At 36.6% G+C, this 10,957-nt stretch overlaps 2 protein-coding genes across 3 annotated transcripts; one reads left to right on the top strand and one right to left on the bottom strand.

Moving 5' to 3' along the window:
• Nucleotides 1–3,409: 3,409 nt before the first annotated feature.
• LOC125775398 (piggyBac transposable element-derived protein 1-like) lies at nucleotides 3,410–5,932 on the bottom strand. 2 transcript variants are annotated; one of them, XM_049445949.1, is made up of 2 exons: nucleotides 5,377–5,932; nucleotides 3,410–5,307 (listed from the first exon to the last, which is right to left on the bottom strand). In XM_049445949.1, the coding sequence occupies exon 2, from the start codon at nucleotides 4,736–4,738 to the stop codon at nucleotides 3,647–3,649; it is 1,092 nt and encodes a 363-aa protein (XP_049301906.1). In that variant the 5' UTR covers nucleotides 4,739–5,307; nucleotides 5,377–5,932; the 3' UTR covers nucleotides 3,410–3,646. Both variants share the same exon structure in this region, with proteins under 2 accessions (XP_049301906.1, XP_049301907.1).
• A 3,266-nt stretch (nucleotides 5,933–9,198) lies between these two features.
• Nucleotides 9,199–9,625, top strand: LOC125775597 (uncharacterized). The gene has a single exon (XM_049446246.1). The coding sequence runs from the start codon at nucleotides 9,254–9,256 to the stop codon at nucleotides 9,614–9,616; it is 363 nt and encodes a 120-aa protein (XP_049302203.1). The 5' UTR covers nucleotides 9,199–9,253; the 3' UTR covers nucleotides 9,617–9,625.
• The last annotated feature ends 1,332 nt before the right edge of the window (nucleotides 9,626–10,957 follow it).

Raw genomic sequence — 10,957 nt, 5'->3', positions numbered from 1 at the left:
AAAGCACGCTCTTTCATTTTCATTGAGATAACTCATTAATTGGTCGATAAATGAGGTATAAAGTAACCAGGAAGTTCGTGTACCCAATTATGTATCGTATTAAATTTACCTTTTATTTGTACACTGCAAAGTGAAAGCATTAAATGGAATTTTGAAATGTGTTACATTAGAGTTTAGATGCCACGCCCATCATCCATTTTTGACCGTGGCTCCTATGAAGCTCTCTCAAACAGTCTCGGAGGTAAAACATAATGTGCCTAGACTATTTAGTTATCGTTTTATAGCGCTTTTAGTAGTTTTTAAGCGTAACTTGACATGTAGAGTGGGCGGGGTTAACACCCGATTTCTATTTTTACTACCCAAGGCAAATTTGGTTATTGCAGCTTTACCGGTTGAGGGTAAATGTAAATTAAAACTATTAAGGGATTAGAGGGACTACGCACACGATTCCAATATATTTAGCTTACAGGTGCCACTCGCTGCTAAATAATACTATATAAACTTTTATTGATTGGCATTTTGTGGAAGTGGCAGTGTTTTAATTACGCCCATCAACGAATTCGTCAATTTTTGCCAACTAACACTTATACCATGTTTCGTTACGATGCATCAACCTTTACTAAAGTTACAGCTTACACACATGGACCGAAAAACTGACAAAATACCAGATTTGAACTCAACTCCTTATTCTGATTATTTATGCATGTATGCTAATATATTGGGACAAAAAATTTTAGCTAAATTCCCTGGTTAAGTGATATTTCAAAAAACTTCGAGCCCTTCAACTGATGAAAATATTAAAAAAGTAAAGTATGTATAAGGTTCTTGAAAATCATGAGCTAAGTGTTAGAGAGATAGCATGAGAGTTCATCATCTCTTGCGAGTCCGTTCGAATGATTTTGGTAAATATTTTGAATATGTAACTCGCCCCGGTAAAGCTGATTTTTTTTTTTTCAAAAAGAGTACGATTGTCGCCGAATTTTAAGCCAAAAACGCAATGAATACCATCGATCAACCACTGTAACCTCCAGATCTCTCTTTGTGATTTTTTTTGTTCCCCGTGGAACCCGTTTTCAGTCGATCGAAAAGATATAACAAAATTCGCTGAAATCCCAAAAACTGCTTAGAAGAGTGTTTCGAAGACTGAAAAAATCGTTGTATCGCATAAGTGTATTATATCTGGTGGGGATTACTTTAAAGGCGAAAAGATAAATATTTATGGATAATTGAATTTTTTTCGCGTTATTTACAATTTCAGGGTACTTTTTGGCCACAATATACAAGTATATCGCTATATCTATCTCGATTAGTTTTAAGTGATAGAAACAACTCTAAGGTGAACACAGCTATTATAATATCTAGATGTTGCAAAAGTATAAAAAGAGTCTCACTTTTTAAATAAAAAAAATTCGACAATTTTAATTTCATGTGTGTGTAGTATGTGTTTACATGTAGTGTGGTGAACAAATTTTATTTCATATACTGGTTAGTTTTACGTTTCAACAATTTTTTAATTAGAATAAATACTTTTGCTTTATTTGTTATACCAAAAATTAAAAAAAAAAAAATCTTGTGGTTTTCCGAAACAGCTTTTTAAATATTTTCTTAATAATAAAAATATTTTGAAATTCTTCTGCACGTATGATGTTGAGTAAAACAACACCAATTGGCGGTATATGGATTACAGTGTATCTTAATATTTAAGAAGCATCTACTCCAAACGAGACAATAACAGTAAACGAGCAGATATTTCCTTACCGTGGACGAGTAGGTTTACAAAGTATATTCCGTATAAGAGGGCAAAATGCGGAATAAAAATTTTGTGGATTTGCGCGTCCCAAAAAAATACCTTCTCAAAAGACTGCTTTACATAGGATGGTCCCCAAATGACGAACGAAAAGTGAACCAAGTTAAAAAATTGGTAACGGGTTTGAAGGAGAAGTATCGGAATTTCGGTCAATCCGTGTAACGGGATAATTTCTTTACAACCCTCGAGTTAGCACCTTCATCCTTTACCCTCAAAACACTTTTCCATAGGTGGTCTGACCAAGCCATTTCAAATACATAAGAAAGAAAAACTTTCATCAGAAGGTTAAACAAAGGCAATGTGCCTGCGTTTTTACTGATAATCTTTTCAGAATCTTGTTAAAATACCACTTAATTATTACTAGTGTTCTCAAAAAAGCATATTCAAGATAGAACCTGTGCAATTATAACGGGTGATTTTTTTGAGGTTAGGATTTTCATGCATTAGTATTTGACAGATCACGTGGGATTTCAGACATGGTGTCAAAGAGAAAGATGCTCAGTATGCTTTGACATTTCATCATGAATAGACTTACTAACGAGCAACGCTTGCAAATCATTGAATTTTATTACCAAAATCAGTGTTCGGTTCGAAATGTGTTTCGCGCTTTACGTCCGACAAATTTTGTTCAGCGATGAGGCTCATTTCTGGTTGAATGGCTACGTAAATAAGCAAAATTGCCGCATTTGGGGTGAAGAGCAACCAGAAGCCGTTCAAGAACTGCCCATGCATCCCGAAAAATGCACTGTTTGGTGTGGTTTGTACGCTGGTGGAATCATTGGACCGTATTTTTTCAAAGATGCTGTTGGACGCAACGTTACGGTGAATGGCGATCGCTATCGTTCGATGCTAACAAACTTTTTGTTGCCAAAAATGGAAGAACTGAACTTGGTTGACATGTGGTTTCAACAAGATGGCGCTACATGCCACACAGCTCGCGATTCTATGGCCATTTTGAGGGAAAACTTCGGACAACAATTCATCTCAAGAAATGGACCCGTAAGTTGGCCACCAAGATCATGCGATTTAACGCCTTTAGACTATTTTTTGTGGGGCTACGTCAAGTCTAAAGTCTACAGAAATAAGCCAGCAACTATTCCAGCTTTGGAAGACAACATTTCCGAAGAAATTCGGGCTATTCCGGCCGAAATGCTCGAAAAAGTTGCCCAAAATTGGACTTTCCGAATGGACCACCTAAGACGCAGCCGCGGTCAACATTTAAATGAAATTATCTTCAAAAAGTAAATGTCATGAACCAATCTAACGTTTCAAATAAAGAACCGATGAGATTTTGCAAATTGTATGCGTTTTTTTTTTTAAAAAAGTTATCAAGCTCTTAAAAAATCACCCTATATATAAATTTGCTGATGTTGTAAAAAATAGTTGTAAAAAATAGTTTTAATTTCAAATTTACTTAAATGGAATGAAACACATTCTTATTACAGTAACCTTTCTATAAGCAGAATTTCAAATCAAAGTTTAAGTAGTGTAAACAAAGAAATAAATTTCCATCTGAAATGCAAGCTTAAGAGAAGTTAAAACGCCAATACCTACACAATTGGCTTAACCCTCTATCACTCAAAACTCTCAGCGTGGAAGAAGGCGAGTGGGAATTTTTTATAGAATAATTAGAGTGTAAAGTAATTCAAAAAAACCATCCTCAAGTGATTTGCGTGTTTTTTCGAATGACAGGTAAGGAAAAGGTAAAGAGTGCCTCAGGGCACTCATGACAGTTTATGCCAAATATATGATGTGGTATACACGACAGAGTAGTAGATTGGAAAAGAAAGATAAAGCAAAGATGCAAAGATAAGCAAACACGGAATATAATCAAAAGAATTAATTTTTATTGTGATAATTGAAAAAACAGTTTTTTGCATTGGTGCAGCACAAATGAAGATTGCATTTGGAGCAAACACATTGTGTTTGCGACTTCTTACAGAGTTTACACCATTTTTTTCCGCCTTCTTTGCCAAGCCAAATTGGAAAATGGTCTTGACCATCGTAGCGCACTTCATGTACGGGATGTTTTGACTTTTGGCCAACGCCGGAATTGCTTGGCTCTATATTTCCTACCGTTGACGTTACTGTTTTTTGACGACCAAGGGGTCGTCTTTCTTGATATGTTATCAGTGAAGCAGCTACAGCTTCACGAAATCGCGGTAACTGCAAAACCCGTTCATGTTCGGCTGATTCATGACTTGAGTCAGTTACCTTTTCTGCATAAATCCGTTTATGTAGTAAATACGCATTCGTGATCGCCATGTCAATGAAATGGTAAAACAACCGAGTTATTGCATCCTTTGACTTCGCTCGTATGTGGTACCGACCCATCAGAGCGTCCATCAAGTCAACACCGCCCATGTGATTATTGTACTCTTTGATTATTTGAGGACAATCAATTTCCAAATATTTCTTCGCCTTTCTGTCGTTGCGAGCTGCTTTCGATGGCTTTTTGTTTGCATCTGTATTGGATCTTTGAAATGGTTGAACGCCGACGTATGTTGATGCCAATCGTACTAATTTATTGTCTTTCCATAAGACTGTGGTTATGTCAACACCATATGCTGTACCCATATACTCACATGAATAGCCTCGTAGTTCGTCTCTTATGTCTTTTTCATTTGGAAGCTTACAGTTGGGAATTCGAGGAATTCGTAAGGTGCCTAAACTAAATATGCCTCGAGCTCGCAATAATACCAACAACGGCAACGATGTAATAAAATTATCAAAATACAGAATGTGATTCCTGAAGTTTGGTATAGTTTGCGATAAACGAACAACAACGTTCGACGTGGCTCCAAGATCTGGTTGTCCTGGTAAGATCACATTGTCGCCAGCACCATTATAAACCTCGAAGCGATAAGCGAATCCGCTTGTATCGCATAACACGAATAATTTGATGCCCCACTTGTGTGGTTTGTTTGGCATGTATTGGCGTAGATGATGTTATATTTTGGTGCCACACATTTGTTCATCGACGCACAATCGGGCTGTTTTGGGTACGGAATCGAACCGTGTGTTTAAAAAATTAGACAACGTTCTAATACGGAACAACGCATCATAACCAGGCTCTCCTTTTTTGGCTCTAGTGTTTTCATCACGAAAGGACAAATATTGTTTTATCGCCATAAACCTTGCTTTAGGCATCGTTTTTGCTATTGGTTGAAACGCATTTGGGCCCCAATAGCTTTCCAAATTGGGATAGCGGTAAATGCTCATGTAAACATGAATGCCAATGTATTTGTAAATTTCTTCGCCGGATGTTATGAACTTGGAGTTGATATCGACATTGCGAGCTGTCCGGTTCGATTCTAAAACAATCTTGTCAACCATTTTCTTAGTGAAGAAATAACGAAATATCTCCATCGGAGTTTCAAGCTCTTTGATCGAAGATGGTAGGCTTGAGTCACCACGGAAGGCCACCTCATTTACATGCAAACACATCGATCGTTTTCGCCATATAATTTTGGAAAACTCAGCCGAATCTTTGGTTATTGCTTCAATACGTAGAGTAAATGGAATTTTAGATTCACAAATAAAATGAATACAGCATCTGGACATATTACCTGTTCCGCTGAAACCTCCAGAGGAAGGCACAATAAACGGACCACTACAATCAAATTCAGGCAAAGGGGAACGGGCACGTTTTGGTGGCTTCAAACGTGGTGTTGAAGTTGATGGCTCTTCTTCTCCTGAAGCTTCTTCAACTTCTTCATTTGGCGAAGTTGAGGGAAGATCTTCCTTGATTGCATTCAAGTTCAACGAAAAATTGTCCGCTTTATTCAAAAAAGCAGATTCGTCTTCATCGATTTGGTGAACTACCTCCGATATGTACCGTTCATCTTCGGGGCTTATTTCATTAGGTTCGAAATCCGGATCATTCATATCGTCATCGCTACTAAAATCAGCTTCTTCGCCTGTTTCAACCGATTCCATAAATTCACAAATTTGCTCATCGGTCATTTCGCTCAGTTTGATCTTTTTACGGTTTCGAAAATCCATTTTCAGGTACAAAACAATGGCAGGCACTGCAAAAAAACATAACAAAAACAATAAAAAGAAAACACAAATTTTCATGTAAACTGTTATAAGTACCCTGAGGCACTCTTCCGTTTTGTATTCTCACCCGACACTTTATTTCATTTTTCACTTTCACTTGTATGTAAAAGGTAAAAAGAACTACTTACCTTTGCAACAATAAAATTCTGAATAGAATCCGATAACAATAAATATATATATTTTTGTTTTGAATTTTTTTTTTTTGTGAAATTAATTTTAGCTTTGCACGCTAGTAAAGCTCATACGAAACATAACGGTAAATTTAAACGCAGCGTGACAACCTGTCAAAAATAAACTACACTCACAATTGAAGTGTTGCCAACAAGCTTGTTTTTAAGTTTTATGCAATTTTTTATTTATTTATTATTTATTCTGAATTTCGTGATGCATGCCTGAGGGCACTCTTAACCGACAGAGGGTTAATTATGTATTTCAAATAGAAGATCTCTTTTAGCTGAATGAGCTGAATTAGCTCATTAAGTCTTATATCTGGTTAATACGCTTTGAAATATGATATGATAGAAATAGAGCCTAATAAAGTAGTAAGAAATAACGGAATGGTAAATAATACAAAAATATATATTGTATAGTGGTATAAAGGTGATAAAAACACTCAGTAAACAGCAAAGCTCGCTTTTAAAAGAGCCTTGAATACACAAATATAAAAATATATATATTTAGCTAAACTACCACACAAAAAAGAAAATTATTGTCTAGAGAATATGGTGAATTTTCATGTTCACAACCACAAAAACGCTAACAACCAACATACAATAAGCAATGGCTGCAAATGATCAATATAGCAAAAGCATGTCGGACGAGTGATTTAGCTCATTGGCCGGTATGGCCTCTAGGTGTACATAATGCTTTCCTTTCATAGGCAAATGCATTTTTCCGAAAAGGAAGAAGTCGCACGGTGCCATATAAGGTGAATACGTGAAGTGGTTGATTTTTGGTCAAATAATCGTCCTTAGAATATTGGATTCTGATTTTTGGTCGTCAGTCAAAATGTTTGGTGAAAATGCGATAAATCGATGTTTTGGTAATGTTCTATTCCATTTCCATGAATTCAGGCACAGTTTCGATGGAATTTCCAGTGATCACGGATTTTCATTGGCCTACATGTTGATCGTCATATGTATATGTCCTCACAACCACTTTGAAAACGTTGAAACCACTAGTGCACTCTGCTACGGGATAGGCAATCATCTAAATCTCTAAACTTGTTTTATTAATTGAAACGCTTCGGTCAAAGTTTTACCAATTTTAAAACAAAATTTAATGTTGGCTTTTTGTTCGAAACCCATTTTCGCACCGATAACACAAACACACTGACACTCAAAACGCAATAACTTCACTTTCAATCGATGAAATTTCGTGAAATTCTAATGGCGGCGCTAGATTCAAAAAGTCCTGTTTACTTTGGAACGCACATTGCATAAACCATCCCCTATCTGCTTAGCGAATTACAGTGCTCTCGTGAAACTAGAAAACACGGTAACTCGAACGTTGGAAAACTTGAATATTTTGTACTCCTTACTAGCTACTTTACAACTCGAACAAAATTTTTCTACTAATTTAAACACGACAACATGCATCATAGTACATACATGAGTGTATTTATTACACAGTGAGACGAAAATTAAATTTTTTGAGTTTTACAAAAAAAGCTGAAATAATCAGCGCAGTCAAAAATTGTGAAAGGTGTTACAACTCTGTCCAAAAAATTCAATTTATATTTTTATATTAGGTATATGAGGGCTCAGGGAAGTATTGACCAGATTCAACCCATTTTTGATACACAGAATAACAGTGACGGATTTTATATGAATTTCAACTGTATATCCTATACCTTGACTGATATTTTCGGTCAAAAATCAGATATAGATATTGATTACCGAGGGGCTTGAACAATTTTGGTAGGATTTGGACAATTTTCATTCATAAGGTACTAAATATATATATACATATATGATTTCCCAAAAAAGTGGGTGGCGCCACGCCTATTGTCTCATTTTACTGTTATATGGGGAGTTCTTGTAATATTTATGTTAAGTAAATTTGGTTGTTCGAGCTTTAGTAGTTCAGGAGATACGTACATCAAAGTTATTAGAGGACGGGGCCATTCCCACTTTTTTTTAAATTTTTTGCCCACATTTGTACCCTGCTAATGCGATCCCCGGTGACAAATTACTTAATTGAGTGCTTAGTTATGACACTTTATAGGTTTTTGGTTAATGGCGTTTTTTGGGCGCGGCAGTGGTCCGATTACGTCGTACAGAATTTCATCGTGATATCTCATTTCTTACTCAAGTTACAGCTTGCACGGCGGACGGACGGACAGAGAGACAGTCAGCCGGATTTCAGCTCTTCTCGTCACTTTGTTCATTTATAACTATATACATAAATAAGCCGTTTTAGTATATGTCTCAATTAATTTTAGGTACAACCGTTAGGTGACTAAAACTATTATACTCTGGAGCAACAGGTTTCAAGAGCATAATAAAAAACTATTTTGGATGTGTTAACAATATGCTATCGAGCCCTGAAAATGCAAAACGCTCAGACATTAAAACAGGTGCTTTACAAATGACTTTAATAACAATATTTACCTGATGAACGTATTAATTTTAAAAGAAAAAGCTAAGGAGTTCATGCCGACCTAAGCAAAAAAAAAAAAACGCAAGGTTTTTGGCCAGCGATGCATGGGTTAAAATATTCAAAAAACATCACGGAATACGCCTTAAATCAATTAGGGTTGGAAATTCGCGACCGGAACCAGAGGAGCCATATAAAACAGAGCTAGAAGCTAAAATTCGGAAAATACTAATTTACAATGCAGATGGATTAGGGTTCTTCCGGAAGTTTCTTTCGTGAAAATCATACATATCTGGTAAGGAAAAAAAGGCATTTTAATGGCCCAGTGAAGTATAACAGTAGACATTCAGCTTAAAAGACACCAACTTTCGCTTTTCGTTGGTACACTACACTACAAGCTGAATACCCTTTAACAAGTCAATTCTTTAACTACTTGAAATACAGTAGAACTCCAATTATCCGAACTCCGACTATCCGAATCGCCGATTATCCGAATCACAAAAAATTGTCCAAAAAAAGTCTAAGTTCGCTATTATTCTGAATGCTAAAGATGAAAAATTGGTTTTGGCAAATCATAGCAAAATAAATTTAAAGGACTGCTGTTACATGGTAGCGGAAGCTTGGAGTTTGGTTACGCCAGTGACGCTAAGACGTGCGTGGAATATATTGAAAGGCCTACCGTCTGAGAAGAACAAAAAAAAAAGAATCGGAAGAAAATGAAAAACACAACAATATGGAGAGGATGATGATGATGAAGATGCGTTGTCACTAGAGGAAATAAGAAAAATGATTGTAAAAATTCCTGGTTGTACAGAAGTAAGTGCTGAAGATGTAGGAGAGTGGATGGCTTGTGACACGTCTGACCCTGGTTTTCAAATTCTCAATGACGATGAAATTGTTGTAAGTGTGAGAGAAGATGTTGAAGTGGAAGTGGAAGAAGAACTTTCTGCTGATGTTGAAGTAGACGCTGGACCATCAGCTAGTGAAGCATTTGCCGGCCTCGAGACTGCTTTGAAGTGGATGGAGCGTCAGCCCGAGTGTGACCACTTGCAACTGCTCACCGTCAAGCGAATGCTTGACCTGGATGCCCGAAAACGGTTGAAGACCGCAGAACAGCTTACATTGACGGAGATGTTTAAAAAACAATGATTTTTATTTCTAAACTTGTACATACTTAAGTACATTTTATTTATATTTAAAACATGTGAAAACATGTGTGAAAAATAGTGCAATATCAAAACGTATCACTTATTCTCTCCACTGGCAATTTAAAAAAAAAAAAAATCCGATTATCCGAATATTTGATTATCCGAATGGGTCCCGGTCCCCATTAATTCGGATAATTGGAGTTCTACTGTACTGTAGTATGTATTTCACTCATTGCCCGATTTTTGCGGTAAAAAGTCAACTATAGGTACTAGGGCCTTAACAGTTTTGTTGTGCTTGGACAACTTATGGTCAAAAGATAGCATACACTGGAGACATTATTCGTGCACAGTTTTATCTCGTTATATTAATTGCTTGTTATTTTGCACACTGGAATAAATTTAGTCATATGGAATTCAAAAATGTTGATATTGGAAGAGGGCGTGATTGCAGTCCGAGATATGTGATTTTAGCCAAAAATGGGCGGTGCTACGCCCTCTTGTTCAATTTTAACTTCGGCTCTTGTAAATCGCTGTCACCATATCGATGATAAAACGTAATTTCTCTATCGAACTTAGTTATTAACTTATTGTGGTTTTAGTAATTTCTTCTAATTTTATCCATTTTCATACCGTCGGTAGGAGTTCTTAGATTATGTGGGCTAGGCCAATTGATTTATGTAGCTTTCGTAATTCAAGATTAAACTTATTAAAGTCTGGGGTCACGTCGATGTCTCTATCTCACGATAGGTCACGTGACGTGATTAGTTTGCGCACCGCCTCAATAGTTTCCAGAACAACAACTGGTTTTAGTCGACCTTAACACTCGGGTTGCCAAATCCCGAAATATAAAAGGCACAGTAAGTATTATATGTTAATAATAGATTGTCAAAAAAGTATTGCGGTATTTTTATTGAATTTCTTTTTTTATTGAAATTAAAATGAATTTTTGATGACTCATGCCCAGCTCTTGACCGATGCTACGGCTGCTACTATGCCGGTCTCTCTCGACCAATTCAGCGATTTTATCGCAATTTTCGACGACAGGCCTTCCGGAGTGTGGCGCATCTTCGACCACCTCTACACCAGAACGAAAACGTTGAAACCAACGTTGTGCGGTGGAAATGGAAACTGTATCGGGTCCATTCACTGCACAAATTTTATTGGCGGCTTGAAATGCATTTTTGCCTTTATCGTAGTAGTACTGTAAAATATGCCGTATTTTCTCTTTATTTTGCTCCATGTTTGCGACGCTATAACTCACGAACGACTTAAAAGAAACGACAATCAATCAAACACGTGTTAGCGCTTGTTGAGCTTTCCAAAAAAGGTATAGCATGACCCG

The sequence above is a fragment of the Bactrocera dorsalis genome, chromosome 1 (genome assembly GCF_023373825.1).
Source record: "Bactrocera dorsalis isolate Fly_Bdor chromosome 1, ASM2337382v1, whole genome shotgun sequence".
NCBI classification, from domain to species: Eukaryota; Metazoa; Arthropoda; class Insecta; order Diptera; family Tephritidae; genus Bactrocera; species Bactrocera dorsalis.
The sequence above is the reverse complement of the archived record's forward strand: the minus strand, read 5'-3'. Positions and strand labels throughout refer to the sequence as shown.